Source organism: Salmo trutta, chromosome 10 (assembly GCF_901001165.1).
Source record: "Salmo trutta chromosome 10, fSalTru1.1, whole genome shotgun sequence".
NCBI lineage: Eukaryota > Metazoa > Chordata > Actinopteri > Salmoniformes > Salmonidae > Salmo > Salmo trutta.
The window spans coordinates 13,419,181-13,434,561 of record NC_042966.1 but is presented as its reverse complement, the minus strand read 5'-3'; the positions used below and the strand labels follow the sequence as shown (position 1 = coordinate 13,434,561).

General features: G+C 40.4%; 1 protein-coding gene across 2 annotated transcripts in view; it reads right to left on the bottom strand.

Moving 5' to 3' along the window:
- Positions 1-14,870, bottom strand: part of LOC115201144 (1-phosphatidylinositol 4,5-bisphosphate phosphodiesterase epsilon-1) — a 104,661-nt gene extending 89,791 nt beyond the window's left edge. For both annotated transcript variants that reach the window (XM_029764476.1, XM_029764478.1), the window contains exons 1-2: positions 14,310-14,870; positions 4,383-5,165 (exon numbers count right to left, since the gene is read on the bottom strand). In XM_029764476.1, coding sequence (XP_029620336.1) covers positions 4,383-4,850 — 468 coding nt within the window. In that variant the 5' untranslated portion in view covers positions 4,851-5,165; positions 14,310-14,870. The remainder of the gene's footprint in view (positions 1-4,382; positions 5,166-14,309) is intronic.
- Positions 14,871-15,381: the final 511 nt, after the last annotated feature.

The window sequence follows — 15,381 nt, the reverse complement described above, 5'->3', positions numbered from 1 at the left end:
GGATTCCACTGGCTGTTACGTAGTTGGGAAGATTTCGTCCCGCCGGCCCTAGAGAGGTTAAAACATTTTTACAACAAAAAAACCATTAATTTGACAGTTTAACAAACCATAGAACTCCATGCACAAGGACTACTTTTAACAAATTCCACAGAAAATTTTACAAAACCGCATTAACTGGAAGAACTGCGCAGGTACAGAGTTCGGTAACAGAATTACAATAAAATCTCCTTCAGTTTATTCTGTTAACTTTGCATCTGCACATTTTATCCAGTAATTTTGTTTTTATTGTGTAATTGTTCAAATTAGTCATTGTGCACTGAGTTGCATGGTTTGTTAAACTTTGAAGTCAATGGTTTGTTTGGCATACAATACCAGTCAGAAGTTTGACCACACCTACTCATTCAAGGGTTTTTATTTTTACTATTTTCTACATAATAATAGTGTAGACATCAAAACTATGAAATAACACACATGGAATCATGTAGTAACCAAAAAAAGTGTTGAACAAATCAAAATATATTTATATTTGAGATTCTTCAAAAGTAGCCACATTTTGCATTGATGACAGCTTTGCACACTCTTGGCATTCTCTCAACCAGCTTCACCTGGAATGCTTTTCTACAGTCTTGAAGGAGTTCCCACTTATGCCGCACACTTGTTGGCTGCTTTTCCTTTACTCTGCAGTCCAACTCATCCCAAATGGGTTGAGGATGGGTGATTGTGGAGAGCCAGGTCATCAGGAGGTAGCACTCCATCACTCTCCTTCTTGGTCAAATAGCCCTGACACAGTCTGCAGGTGTGTTGGATCATTGTCCTGTTGAAAAACAAATGATAGTCCCACTAAGCGTAAACCAGATGGGATGGCGTATCGCTGCAGAATGCTGTGGTAGCCGTGCTGGTTAAGTGTGCCTTGAATTCTAAATAAATCACTGACCGTCACCAGCAAAGCACCCACACACCATTACACCTCCTCCATGCTTCACAGTGGGAATGACACATGCGGAGCTCATCCGTTCACTTACTCTTACTTTTTGGTTGGAACCAAAAATCTCTAATTTGGCCAACTCATCAAACCAAAGGACAGATTTCCACCAGTCTAATGTCCATTGCTCGTGTTTCTTGGCCCAAGCAAGTCTCTTCTTATTGGTGTCCTTTATTAGTGGTTCCTTTGCAGCAGTTTGACCCTGAAGGTCTGATTCACACAGTCTCCTCTGAACAGTTGTTGAGATGTCTGTTACTTGAACTCTGTGAAGCATTTATTTGGCCTGAAATCTGAGGGGCAGTTATCTCTAATGAACTTATCCTCTGTGGCAGTCCTCATGAGAGCCAGTTTCATCATAGCGCTTGATGGTTTTTATGATTGCACTTCGAGAAACTTTCAAAATTATTTACATTTTCCAGATTGACTGACCTTCATGTCTTAAAGTAATGATGGACTGTCGTTTCTCTTTGTTTATTTGAGCTGTTCTTGCTAGATGTCGGCATGGCCGATTAATTAGGGCCGATTTCAAGTTTTCATAATCAGTAATCGGCATTTTTGGACGCCGATTACATTGCATTCCATGAGGAAATTGCGTGGCAGGCTGACCACCTGTTACGCGAGTGCAGCAAGGAGCCAAGGTAAGTTGCTAGCTAGCAGTTAAAAGAAATTCATGTTAGCAGGCAATATTAACTAGGGAAATTGTGTCACTTCTCTTGAGTTCATTGCACGCAGAGTCAGGGTATATGCAACAGTTCGGGCTGCCTGGCACGTTGAACTGATTTGCCAGAATTTCACATAATTATGACATAACATTGAAGGTTGTGCCATGTAACAGCAATATTTAGACTTAGGGTTGCCGCCCGTTCAATAAAATACAGAACGTTTCCATATGTCACTGAAAGAATAAGCGTTTTGTTTTCAAAATGATAGTTTCTGGATTTAACCATATTAATGACCAACAGCTCGTATTTCTGTGTTTATTATATTATAATTAAGTCTATGATTTGATAGAGCAGTCTGACTGAGCAGTGGTAGGCAGCAGCAGGCTCGTACGCATTCATTCAAACTGCACTTTACTGTGTTTGCCAGCAGCTCTTAGCAATGCTTGAAGCACAGCACTGTTTATGGACTTCAAGCCTATCAACTGAGATTTGGCTGGCAATACTAAAGTGTCTATTAGAACATCCAATAGTCAAAAGGTATATGAAATACAAATGGTATAGAGAGAAATAGTCGACACGTCATAATTCCTATAATAACTACAACCTAAAACTTCTTAACTGGGAATATTGAACCACCAGCTTTCATATGTTCATGTTCAGAGCAAAGAACGTAAACGTTAGCATTTTTACATGGCACATATTGCACTGTTAGTTTCTTCTCCAACACTGTGCTTTTGCATTATTTAAACCAAATTGAGCATGTTTCATTATTTGAGACTAAATAGATTTAATGTATGTATTATATTAAGTTCAAATAAAAGTGTTCACTGAGTATTGTTGTAAATGTTATTATTACTTAAATATCTAATACACACAGTTGAAGTCGGAAGTTTACATACACCTTAGCCAAATACATTTAAACTCAGTTTTTCACAATTCCTGACATTTAATCCTAGTAAAAATGCCCTGTTTTAGGTCAGTTAGGATCACCACTTTATTTTAAGAATGTGAAATGTCAGAATAATAGAGAGATTTATTTCAGCTTTTATTTCTTTCTTTCATCACATTCCCAGTGGGTCAGAAGTTTACATACACTCAAATTGCCTTTACATTTTTTAACTTGGGTCAAACGTTTCAGGTAGCCTTCCACAAGCTTCCCACAATAAGTTGGGTGAATTTTGGCCCATTCTTCCTGACAAAGCTGGTGTAACTGAGTTAGGTTTGTAGCTCTCCTCCCAAATACCTGAAGGTACCATGTTAACCTGCACAAACAATAGTACGCAACTCACGCTTTTTCAGTTCTGCCAACAAATTTTCTATACGATTGAGGTCAGGGCTTTGTGATGGCACAGCCAGAAGAGGACTGGCCACCCCTCATAGCCTGGTTCCTCTCTAGGTTTCTTCCTAGGTTCTGGCCTTTCTAGGGAGTTTTTCCTAGCCACCGTGCTTCTACACCTGCATTGCTTGCTGTTTGGGGTTCTAGGCTGGGTTTCTGTACAGCACTTTGAGATATCAGCTGATGTAAGAAGGGCTATATAAATAAATTTGATGGCCACTCCAATACCTTGACTTTGTTGTCCTTAAGCCATTTTGCCACAACTTTGGAAGTATGCTTGGGGTCATTGTCCATTTGGAAGATCCCTTTGCGACCAAGCTTTAACTTCCTGACTGATGTCTTGTGATGTTGCTTCAATATATCCACATAATGTTCCTTCCTGAGAACACGTCTCCTTCCTGAGCGGTATGACAGCTGCGTGGTCCCATGGTGTTCATACTTGCGTACTATTGTTTGTGCAGATTAACGTGGTACCTTCAGGCATTTGGAAATTTCTCCCAAGGATGAACCAGACATGTGGAGGTCTATAATTATTTTTCTGAGGTCTTGGTGGATTTCTTTAGATTCTCCCATAATGTCAAGCAGAGAGGCACTGAGTTTGAAGGTAGGCCTTGAAATACCTCCACAGGTACACCTCCAATTGACTGAAATGTCAATTAGCCTATCAGAAGCTCCTAAAGCCATGACATAATTTTCTGGATTTTTCCAAGCTGTTTAAAGGCACAGTCAATTAAGTGTATGTGAACTTCTGACCCACTGGAATTGTGATACAGTGAATTATAAGTGAAATAATCTGCCTGTAAAGTTGTTGGGAAAAAAATGTCTCATGCACAAAGTAGATGTCCTAACCGACTTGCCAAAACTATAGTTTGTTAACAATGAATTTGTGGGGTGGTTGAAAAACAAGTTTTAATGACTCCAACCTAAGTGTATGTTAACTTCCGACTTCAACTGTGTGTGTGTGTGTGTGTGTGTGTGTGTGTGTGTGTGTGTGTGATCTGAAGCTCCGTGACATGGTCATTTCTGATTTTTAAATGCCGATACCGATTTATTGGAGGACCAAAAAAAGCTGATACCGCTTTTTTGGTCCTCCAAAATTTATTTCAATCAAACAGAGAAAAAAAACTACAAAAAAAAACAGTTTTTTTCTGTGTACAAATGATTTGTTTTAGTTGGGAGGGATTGAATTGCTGATGCCTAATATAGAGCAAAATACTACACTACAAAAATATTTGCAGAATGTATCAAGATTGTAACACTATTTGAGGGAGTAGATTTTGTGTGAGTGGGAGCTAAACCAACACTTTCATAGCAGAAAACCGCTGCAGCTGCACAAAGCTCTGATAACAGAGGGTTCTTACATGAAACCTGTAGCCTGGGGGTGAAGAAGAAACGTGCTTACCTCAGCGAGTCTGACCCCGGGGTAGCCGAGCAGCCCCCTGCAAACCCGCAGGCTGACGGCCAGAGTCTCCGCGCCGTGCCCTCTAACTGATACGATGGGGTGCCAGGTCCTTCTGCAACCAGCCTCCCAGGCCCTATAACCCAACCCTCCCATCCCCCGCTCCCCCAGAGACGTGGCGCTGAGCTGGTCTACGGCACTAGCATGTTCAGGGTTAGAGGAAACCCAGCATTTGCATCCTGCATCCAAAAACATCCCCTGCCCGCAGTCATAAGATAACTTCAGATACAGAGGGAGGGGGTTGCTAACTTCTGGCTGGTGAGAATGTGGGCGTGCTTTGCTTTGACTCCACGACATGCTGCAGTCTGAAGTGACATGGTTATTTCTGGTCTCGGGTGACAAGGCAGACTCCAGCACTGTCCCACGACCCACAGCAGCTTCTATGTCCTCAGATGCCATAGTGATGCTCATTGTCCCAGCTGTCCCTTTCTGGCACAGAGCTTCAGATCACAGACTATTTAAAGGTGGAGGATAGGGATGGTCTTTATCAGGAACATACACAGCCAGTCATACTCCTCCGGACAGAAGTGAAAATATAAGCTTTTCCAGCTGTACAAACCAGCCCGGAGAACAGGTGACCCTTGGCAAAATGAGGAATTTCCTGAGAGAACTGTCCAGTGTTGAGAGTTTACATATCCCTTCTTCAGAGTGGGGTGTGACACAAGGCAGTCACTGACACTTTGGATCGCTCCTCCCGAGTCCAACAGCCATTCCTGCTTTCTGGATCTGAGAAAAGCAAAGACAAAAGGGAAACACAGATTAGCACCAGAACAGACACAATCACATACTGTAACATAAGCCAAGTTTCTTTGATGCTTGAACTTTGTACGGGCTGTCATCATGCTGTTAGAATGTCAGTTATCACAACCTAGTTCTGTTGTGTCTGCATACACTATTTGGGTTTTGTTTTGTCATGTGTGTTTCACATTAACACCAATGGACAGGGGGGGGGGGCAATGTCCACTACTGAAGCACAGGTTGACTCATAACCAGTCCCCCCATTTACATCCACGGGCGGGCTGGTTTAGGGTCATGAAATATTGTATGGATGAAGACGGGTGGGTGGTGGTCAGATTGAATAAAGACAATACATTTTTTTTTTAAATGCAGAAATGCATTATTCTTGGCAATCTACAGGCTACATTTTCCTTTAATTATTTTTAGGCTATCTGCAATTAGTGCGTAAGCCTAAACTTTAGGGCCTAACTTTTTGTGCGCCAAATTGTCTAAATGCCAATCGCCAAAATGACATAATACATTATTTACCATTTCTATTAGGCACAAAATAATCTGAAACAAAACAAACAGTAAAATGCATCCAAGTTCGTAGAGTCACAAGCTTGATGGAATCAGTGTGTGCTTGGAATATGGGACCAAATACTACACTTGACAACTTTAATACAAGTGAATTTGTCACTAATATTGGAGGACTAGGTAAAAATAATTCTAAACAGTTCACCCGATATGGATGAAAATACACTCAAATTAAAGCTGCACCTTAACTTCAGTCCTTGTATCATTTCAAATCCAAAGTGCTGGAGTACAGAGGCAAAAAAATGGTCACTCTCCCAATACTTTGAGCTCGCTGTATAGTCGGGCAGTTGTGGGTGGGTTATCAGCCATTGTGGGCAGGTGCAGGTGAACAAACAGCTGATGTCCACGTCCACTACTGCGGATGGCAGCAGAAAATCCTGCTGTAAAAAAGGCGAGGGTAATTGGAAAGTAAGGCCTGCGCAAGGGAGGACCAGTTCAGAAGTTGGAGGAGAATTGGGTCCATTGATCCTGGGTCAATTTATCTAGTAGTCAAGGCCTAGTAACCCGCCAACTTCCCACACAACAGACACACAGTAAAGCAAGGTGTCTGAAGAGCAAGCAGTCTCTTTTTACGGCTAAATGTCAAATTCTGCAAGAAATTAAAATAACTTGGCCAATGGAGGAATCCATTAATTCATTAGTTTGGAAGTTGCAGCAATTCTCAATACAATGGAATTCAGTTGACTGCCTGACTGTGCCCTTTAATGAAAAGCAGTCATCAGCTGTAATCATGACAGAAAACAAGTACCAAGTGATCAGAGCCTGTGTTAGTTTAAATCTCTTTATTAAACAAGGGGCAAACCTATACAATAAAGTCTTTTGAGGCTATGCAGAGTTTATTTGTATTATGTTACAAAACATTGGAGTAAAACAAGTTTAAGCCTAAATTCACTGATCATTGAGAAGAATATATTTTGGGTTCTGATAGGGTTTCACAGCTAAACTAAGCTCATGAAGCATGTAAAGGTTATAATTCTTCAAGAACCACTGTATTTCATTAATTTATAAGGCTAAAAATGGATGTAGCAACTGTAGATTGCCCCTTTAAACCTGTTGGGGCTAGGGGGCAGTATTTTCACGGCCCGATAAAAAACGTACCCGATTTAAACGGGTTACTACTCTTGCCCAGAAATGAGATTTGGATAGAAAACACTCCAAAGTTTCTAAAACTGTTTGAATGGTGTCTGAGTATAACAGAACTCATATGGCAGGCCAAAACCTGAGAAGATTCCATACAGGAAGTGCCCTGTCTGACAATTTGATGTCCTTCTGTTGCATCTCTATCAAAAATACAGCATCTGTGCTGTAACGTGACACTTTAAGGCTACCATTGGCTCTCTAAAGCCACCAGAAAGTGGAATGGGGTGTCTGCTGTCTCTGGGCAAAGTACAGCAGCAGAGTTTGTAAGTGGTCAGCCTGGGGACAGTGAGACTGAGATGCGCGTTCGAGTCTTCCATTTTTTTCTTTCAGCCTTTGTTTTCATTCAATGTTGCCCGGTTGGAATATTATCGCTATTTTACGAGAAAAATAGCATAAAAATTGATTTTAAACAGCGTTTCACATGCTAAGTACGGTAATGGAATATTTTGAAAAGAAATTGTCACGAAATGCACTCGGATAGTGACCTGAACACACGAACAAAACGGAGGTATTTGGATATAACTATGGATTATTTGGAACCAAAACAACATTTGTTGTTGAAGTAGAAGTCCTGGGAGTGCATTCTGACAAAGAACAGCAAAGGTAATCCAATTTCTCTAATAGTAATTCTGAGTTTAGTGAGCCCCAAACTTGGTGGGTGTCAAATTAGCTAGCCTGTGATGGCCGGGCTATCTACTCAGAATATTGCAAAATGTGCTTTCGCCGAAAAGCTATTTTAAAATCTGACATAGCGTTTGCATAAAGGAGTTCTGTATCTATAATTCTTAAAATAATTGTTATGTTTTTTGTGAACGTTTATCGTGAGTAATTTAGTAAATTCACCGGAAGTTTGCGGGGGGTATGCTAGTTCTGAACGTCACATGCTAATGTAAAAAGCTGGGTTTTGATATAAATATGAACTTGATTGAACAAAACATGCATGTATTGTATAACATAATGTCCTAGGGGTGTCATCTGATGAAGATCAAAGGTTAGTGCTGCATTTAGCTGTGGTTTTGGTTTTTGTGACATTATATGCTAGCTTGAAAAATGGGTGTCTGATTATTTCTGGCTGGGTACTCTGCTGACATAATCTAATGTTTTGCTTTCGTTGTAAAGCCTTTTTGAAATCGGACAGTGTGGTTAGATTAACGAGAGTCTTGTCTTTAAAATTGTGTAAAATAGTCATATGTTTGAAAAATTGAAGTAATAGCATTTCTAAGGTATTTGAATAACACGCCACAGGATTCCACTGGCTGTTACGTAGTTGGGACGATTTCGTCCCACATAGCCCTATTTGGTTAACCTCTCTAGGGTATCTTCTGTATACCAGCCCTACCTTGTCACAACACAATGCGTTTGAGCTAATCAGTTAAGGAAAGAAATTCCACAAATTAACTTTTAACAAGGCACACCTGTTAATTGAAATGTATTCCAGATGACTACCTCATGAAGCTGGTTGAGAAAATGCCACAAGTGTGCAAAGCTGTCATCAAGGCAAAGGGTAGCTACTTTGAAGAATCTAAAATACATTTTGATTTGTTTAACACTTTTTTGGTTACTACATGATTCCATATGTGTTATTTAATGTTGATGTCTTCACTATTATTCTACAATGTAGAAAATAATAAAAATAAAAACCCTTGAATGAGTAGGTGTGTCCAAACTTTTGACTGGTACTGTAATTATGACAGGGAATAAGGTAATTCAGAAATGAGAAAATAATTAAATATCCACTGGAAACCCCTATGATCCATGAATCACACTAAACTAACATGTCAGATGAGGAAAAACATGAATCTTGAAAGCAAAGGAAAGCAAGCAACATGTTTTTTTTATGGCCAAATCACCTTCAAAAAACATCAAACCAAATATGGAGTTGATTTGGACATTGTCATTTCTAAATCATGCTCACATGCCCCCATCACTTCCATTAATTGGTAGCTTGCAGTGGCCAAGGTTCGCTGAAGTTTGTGGTGGCTGTTTAAAGAAAACTGTAATCCATGGTTCAGTTTCGACTTGGCCCATATACTACTTTCAGGGTGAGGAACTATCTAACATCAAGTTGTAAAATAGTGAACCACTCCGTTAACACCCTCAATGGAAATGAGCATTGGGCCCCCATACAGAATTTTGCAATGGCGAAGCACTAATAGCTTAAATTCCTCTTATCCCTTGCAGAGTTTGGGACTCAACCGCTTCAGTCCACACGTCAACTGATCAAAGTTCCTTTGTTATCAGCTTAGCTGCAATTATGACTATACAAACAGAGCTCTTGAACGGCAAATCACAGCTTGGTGCAATAGAAATGGGGGGGGGGGGGGGGGGGGGGGAAATCAGGTCAGGTCACCGAGAAGAAACTGCACAGACAGCAGATACGAACCTACTCAATACTGTATTTTCTATAGCCTATAAATAGTCAATTTCGGTCATGATCTCTACATTTATTAGTGCTAAATGAGACATGCTTTTGAAAATACAGATTGCTATTTTATATCTTTTTCAAAATAAAGATACGTTGAAAGTAAGACCCTACGCCTTCTCCCTAACAGAGGAGTAAGGGTAGGAAAGGGTTAGGCTAACCCTGAACCCTAAAAAAAAAAAAAAAAAAGCATGGGCTTGGCCTCTATTTTATTTAACTAGGTAAATCAGTTAAGAACAAATTCTTCATTACAACGACAGCGTACCCCAGCCAAACCCTAACCTGGACGACGCTGGGCCAATTGTGCGCCACCCTATGGGCCTCCCAATCACAGCCAGTTGTGATACAGCCTGGAATCGAACCAGGGTCTGTAGTGACTGAGATGAGATGCACTGAGATGCAGTGCCTTAGACCACTGCGCCACTCGGGAGCCCATGACAGCGGTTCCACACGTTCCCGTGACGTTTGAAGTTGTGTGGGAAAAATGTTCTTCTATATTCCATTATATTCTTAGCCTATTATAAACTTTAAGCTGTGTGTGTTGACTGTGATCAGGGTAAGTGTGTTGTCTGTTAAATGAACAAAATAACTATGGATTTCATGTGCATGGCACAGCCACGTAGTACATTGGCTACACAAACCAGTAACATAATTCAACTCAAAATATGCTCATATTTTCTGTAGAAAATACATTAGTAGTCATGTTTTAGGACCTGCCTAAAACACATTTATAATGGATTTCTTTGTGATGGTGTATATTAAAACAGATGTGCACCCGTATCGGCCCACGCCTATTCCCACTCCTTAACTTGCCGACATGTGCACGGGAGGTATGAAAGGTTTATCCAAGCCAAAGCATGTGGCAAAAATGGGACTATATGAAAAATGGGACTATATGAATTTTATTCCTGAAAACATTGCCTGATTTATTTTTATTTTTTACAGGCAACATACCGTTTACATATGTATAGATTGCATACTGTACTGTTAGTGATATTTGGGTTGTTAGATTTGTTCCGACATTTCTTAAAAATATACAGTACCAGCCAAAGGTTTGGACACACCTACTCATTCAAGGGTTTTTCTTTATTTTTTCTATATTGTACATTGTAGAGTAACAGTAAAGACATCAAAACTATGAAATAACATATGGAATCATGTAGTAACCAAAAAAAGTGTTAAAGAAATCTAAATGCATTTTATACTTGAGACTCTTCAAAGTAGCCACCCTTTGCCTTGATGACGGCTTTACACACTCTTGGCATTCTCTAAACCAGCTTCATGAGGTTGTCACCTGGAATGCGTTTCAATTAACAGATGTTCCTTCTTAATTTGTGGAATTTCTTTCCTTCTTAATGCGTTTGAGCCAATCAGTTGTGTTTTGACAAGTTAAGGGTGTATACAGAAGATGGTCTTTTACCAAATAGGGCTAAGTCCATATTATGGAAAGAACAGCTCAAATAAGCAGAGAAAAATGACAGTCCATTACTTTAAGACATGAAGGTCAGTCAATGCGGAAAATTTCAAGAGCTTTGAGTTTCTTCAAGTGCAGTCACAAAAACCATCAAGTGCTATGATGAAACTGGCTCTCATGAGGACCACCACAGGAAAGGAAGAACCAGAGTCACCTCTGCTGCAGAGGATAAATTCATTAGAGTAAACTGCACCTCAGATTGCAGCCTAAATAAATGCTTCAGAGTTCAAGTAACAGCATATCTCAACATCAACTGTTCAGAGGAGACTGCGTGAATCAGGCCTTCATGGTTGAATTGCTGCAAACAAACCACTACTAAAGGACACCAATAAGATAAAGACTTGCTTGGGCCAAGAAACACGAGCAATGGACACTAGACCGGTGGAAATCTGTCCTTTGGTCTGACGAGTCCAGTGGCAACCTGTCATTCAGAGCAGGTGGGGCTTGCCTGTTTTGCATATTATTTTGGCATTAATACGCGCCACATATCAATTTGTAAACAATGTAAAAAATATATATTTGAGTTAATAAAGTCGCATACAAACATGGTCTTTTTTGTTTTCTTGAGTAAGGCAGCTCCAAAATGCAGGTGTTTCAGCCTAGCTCAGTGATTTCTGTTGTGGTGGGGCAAGCCAGCAGAAAATACAAAGAGTTGCGCCGTGTTTGGCTCAGTGTTCTGTCACCCATGGGGACAATTCATCACCGCCAAGTCTAATGGTAGAGCTAGAAAATTCTAGCCCCTTGGATGCTGCCATAGAATTGCATAAAAAAATGCCCATCCATGAAAGCTCAAGGTCATTGGCCACAGATAAAATGGCATCACGTTATATGTACAGTAACTTTGATTGGACTGATCATGTCAACATCATACTTTCAAAAATCTTAGCTAGCAGTCATCATGAATCAAATCGACAATCTACTGGCAAATCATTTAAACCTTGTCATAAGAAGAGAAATAATGAGTAATTATAGATAAAAAGTATCAGTGCTCATCTGCCACTGGACATAAACATTACACAACAAGTTGGAAATCCCAACTTCAACAATGAGTGGTTTGGAAGGAATCAGTGACAGGAGGTGGCTAACTGCAAGCATTGCAAAGCAATCACTAGCCTGCTATTCAGTGGAGTGGCTGTCTGGTCCCAAATCTGGGATTAAGGGCTCTTCTCCAAGTTTAAAATGATAAACATTCAACGTTGGCCATGCTGTCAATGAAGCATGATTTGTGCTGCGCTCAAAACAACTTAACTCGGAACTATGAAGTCTTGAACTCACTGAAGTCAAGTTACCTGGGAAGTTGGGAATAAACGAGCTCTGACTGGGAAAATAGGTTATGAACGGTCATCCAACTCGGAATTGTAAACCCGGCCTCTTTCTAAAGCCACGACCTGACGATCAATGACGTCATGATTCAAACTTGTTCCCCCCCCCCCCCGCCCCCCGAGTTCCAAGTTGTTTTGAAAGCACCATAAATCCAGAGAATACTAGACTTTGATGACAAAATTTGCCCACGAAGGACTGCCGCGCCACCTTCCTGTTCAAGTGAGCACAGGACAAGGCGAGTCCAAAAATGTATTGTATGCTGCTGCATAAATTATGTAATATGCCAGGGAGTTATGTAACACTGTAGCTAAGAAAGTAATACTAAGTGTATGTTGTGAAGTAAGCTGTTAGTAGCCCATGTGCCTCACCCTAATAAATTTGGTCCCTTTTCCCCCCCTCTTAATTTCACCTACTGTTCTGACTTGATGGTGCACATGCAGCCCATAACCTGTTTTAGAGAAATGTAATCATTGAATATTGAGAGCTTTAATTGTCTGCTTATATGGTCCCTTCATTTACCCTAGGGTTCTGACTTGGTGTACAGGGAGAATACTGGAAGAACGACCCATGTTCTGAATTCTGTCGCTGTACATTAAGTACTAAACAAATAGTTATATTGACTACGTCCGTCCTAGCTCTTAATAGAAATGACAGATTGCCTCTTATCTGCTTGTCGTCGCCTTATGCCATAGTTTGTACATCTTTATTGTCATTAGAAACCACATTTGCTTAAGCAAGTCAGCCATATCAGCAAAAAAAAAGGCAGTAAATGAGGCTCAATTAACTGCCAGACAAGGCTCAGCTGATAGCCAGGTGTAGCATTGGTAAAATGCTGTTGTTGGGACAGCTTTACATAGGCCCTAAAAGTTTGTGGGCACCATTTGTCACCATTATAGTGCAATTAACGTATCGTTTAGTGGCTTTGCTGGCACGCATCCCCAAATTTGAGGGTTTGCGCCACCACAATTTACATGCCAAAATCGCTAATGGATCAGTCCAAATTAGAGATTTTTGGTTCCAACCACCGTGTGATGCAGAGTAAGTGAACAGATGATCTCTGCATGTGTGGTTCCCACCATGAAGCATGGAGGAGGTGGCGTGATGGTGCTTTGCTGGTGACACTGTCAGTGATTTATTTAGAATTCAAGGCACACTTAACCAGCATGGCTACCACAGAATTCTGCAGCGATACGCCATTCCATCTGGTTTGCGCTTAGTGGGAATATCATTTGTTTTTCAACAGGACAATGACCCAAACCACACCTCCAGGCTGTATAAGGGCTATTTGACCAAGGAGAGTGATGAAGTGCTGCATCAGATGACCTGGCCTCTACAATCACCCGACCTCAACCCATTTGAGATTGTTGGGGATGAGTTGGACCGCAGAGTGAAGGAAAAGCAGCCAACAAGTGATCAGCATATGTGGGAACTCCTTCAAGACTGTTCAGAAAGCATTCCAGGTGAAGCTGGTTGAGAGAATGCCAGGAGTGTGCACAGTTGTCATCAAGGCAAAGGGTGGCTACTTTGTAGAATCTCAAATATTTTGGGGATTTGTTTAACACTTTTTGGGTTACTACATGATGCCATGTTATTTCATAGTTTTGATGTCTTCACTATTATTATACAATGTAGAAAATAGTAAAAAAAAAAATTGAATGAGTAGGTGTCCAAACTTTTGACTGGTACTGTATACAGACATTTTACTGAATTGTTAGGAGTAAGTAACATAGGCAGTTTCATGCACCTGCTATAACATCTGCTAAACTGTGTATGGACCAATAAACTTTGATTGGATGACTAGGTCAATTCAAACATGGATAGCACTGGCTGTGACACCCTGTCCTGAGCAAATGATTCATTTCTGAGCTAGTAATGAAATAAGACAATTAGACCTACATAACTCATCTGTGCAGACTGAGGTTCATTTATCAAATTAATTTCAATGAATGAACTTAAAATAACCACCAAGATGACATACAAGAGCAGAGCATCTTGATAAGTCTGTACCCATAAACATTATGAAAATCGATCAAGTTAAAGGCAGTAAGGAATCACTAGTCATTTGAAGCATGCCTTGGCACGTGTATGCATGTGCGCTCCAACTTGCTTTCTCTACATTTAGCCAAGACTTTAGCTACATCTCCCAGAAAATGTGCATAACTAAACAAAAATGTAGCCAAATGTAGTAGAAACTCACGGTTAACAGTCCTCAAAGGCGATTCAATTAAAAAAGTTCTGACTTTTATCCCCCACGACGAGTCACGAACCCGTGAAAGTTGCCGAGTGAGATGAAAATGCCACCCCTTAGCAGCATTGATTAGGGCCTGCTGCTGTTGTGTTGGTAGTACGTAGCCCATTTGCTGCGGTGGAGGTAGGACAATAGCCGCTGGGTCGTTAAAATATGCAAATTCAATGCACTGTCACTACATTGGAATGTCTGTGGCTACAGTGTTTCACGAGGCAATTAGTTTGAAAGTGGCTTTGTCCAAATACTTATCTTTGCGTTTTAAATAGTCGACATTTTGGGTACGCGAAATAAAATTACATTTTATAGTATGTGAAAATGTTGTATGCTTTCAATTCCAGGATTTCATACTAATTTCGGATTTTCAACTAATAGGATTTTGCAGCGCACTATTGAGGAAGATAATTATCTTTCCAGACCCACGTGTATGACAGCAGCTGAAGGGACACACTGTACCAAAATGAACGATTGGCGGGAAACAACGGAATTGTGCATTAGATTATGCATTCTCAATAGGATGAGCCTAGTATGCTGATATTTGTTGCTTACTGCAGTCGTTTTTACTAAACAGTACGTTGTAAATAGTATGTAGTACGCAGTTTAAGTAGGCAAGCTAGCATTGGGAGTCTGTATATTGGTTAGATTGCCTGTTGTGCATCATTCTGGTGTGTGGTGAAGGAAAATAACTCTACCACTATAGAGCTCCACAGTGGAGGTATCGTAATACCCATAAAACCTTCTGGACAAACGAAGAAATGGTTCCCATCGTTTTTCCAACATTCATTTTTCCCATGGGGAATTTTAGAAACACTTAAAATAAGTGCTGTGTTTCTTGTCGGCTTACCCCAGTGTGATGTTTTGATAACTATGCAAATCTCACTCAGGCAAGGTGGCTTTTATCAATATATTCGGATCTATTTACTCTCAGAATCAAAAATGCTAATTCACATCAAAATAGACCTCATGCAGGTATTGTGTAAATGTAAAACTTGCTCAAGACAGTATACACAATGCACTATTTAAA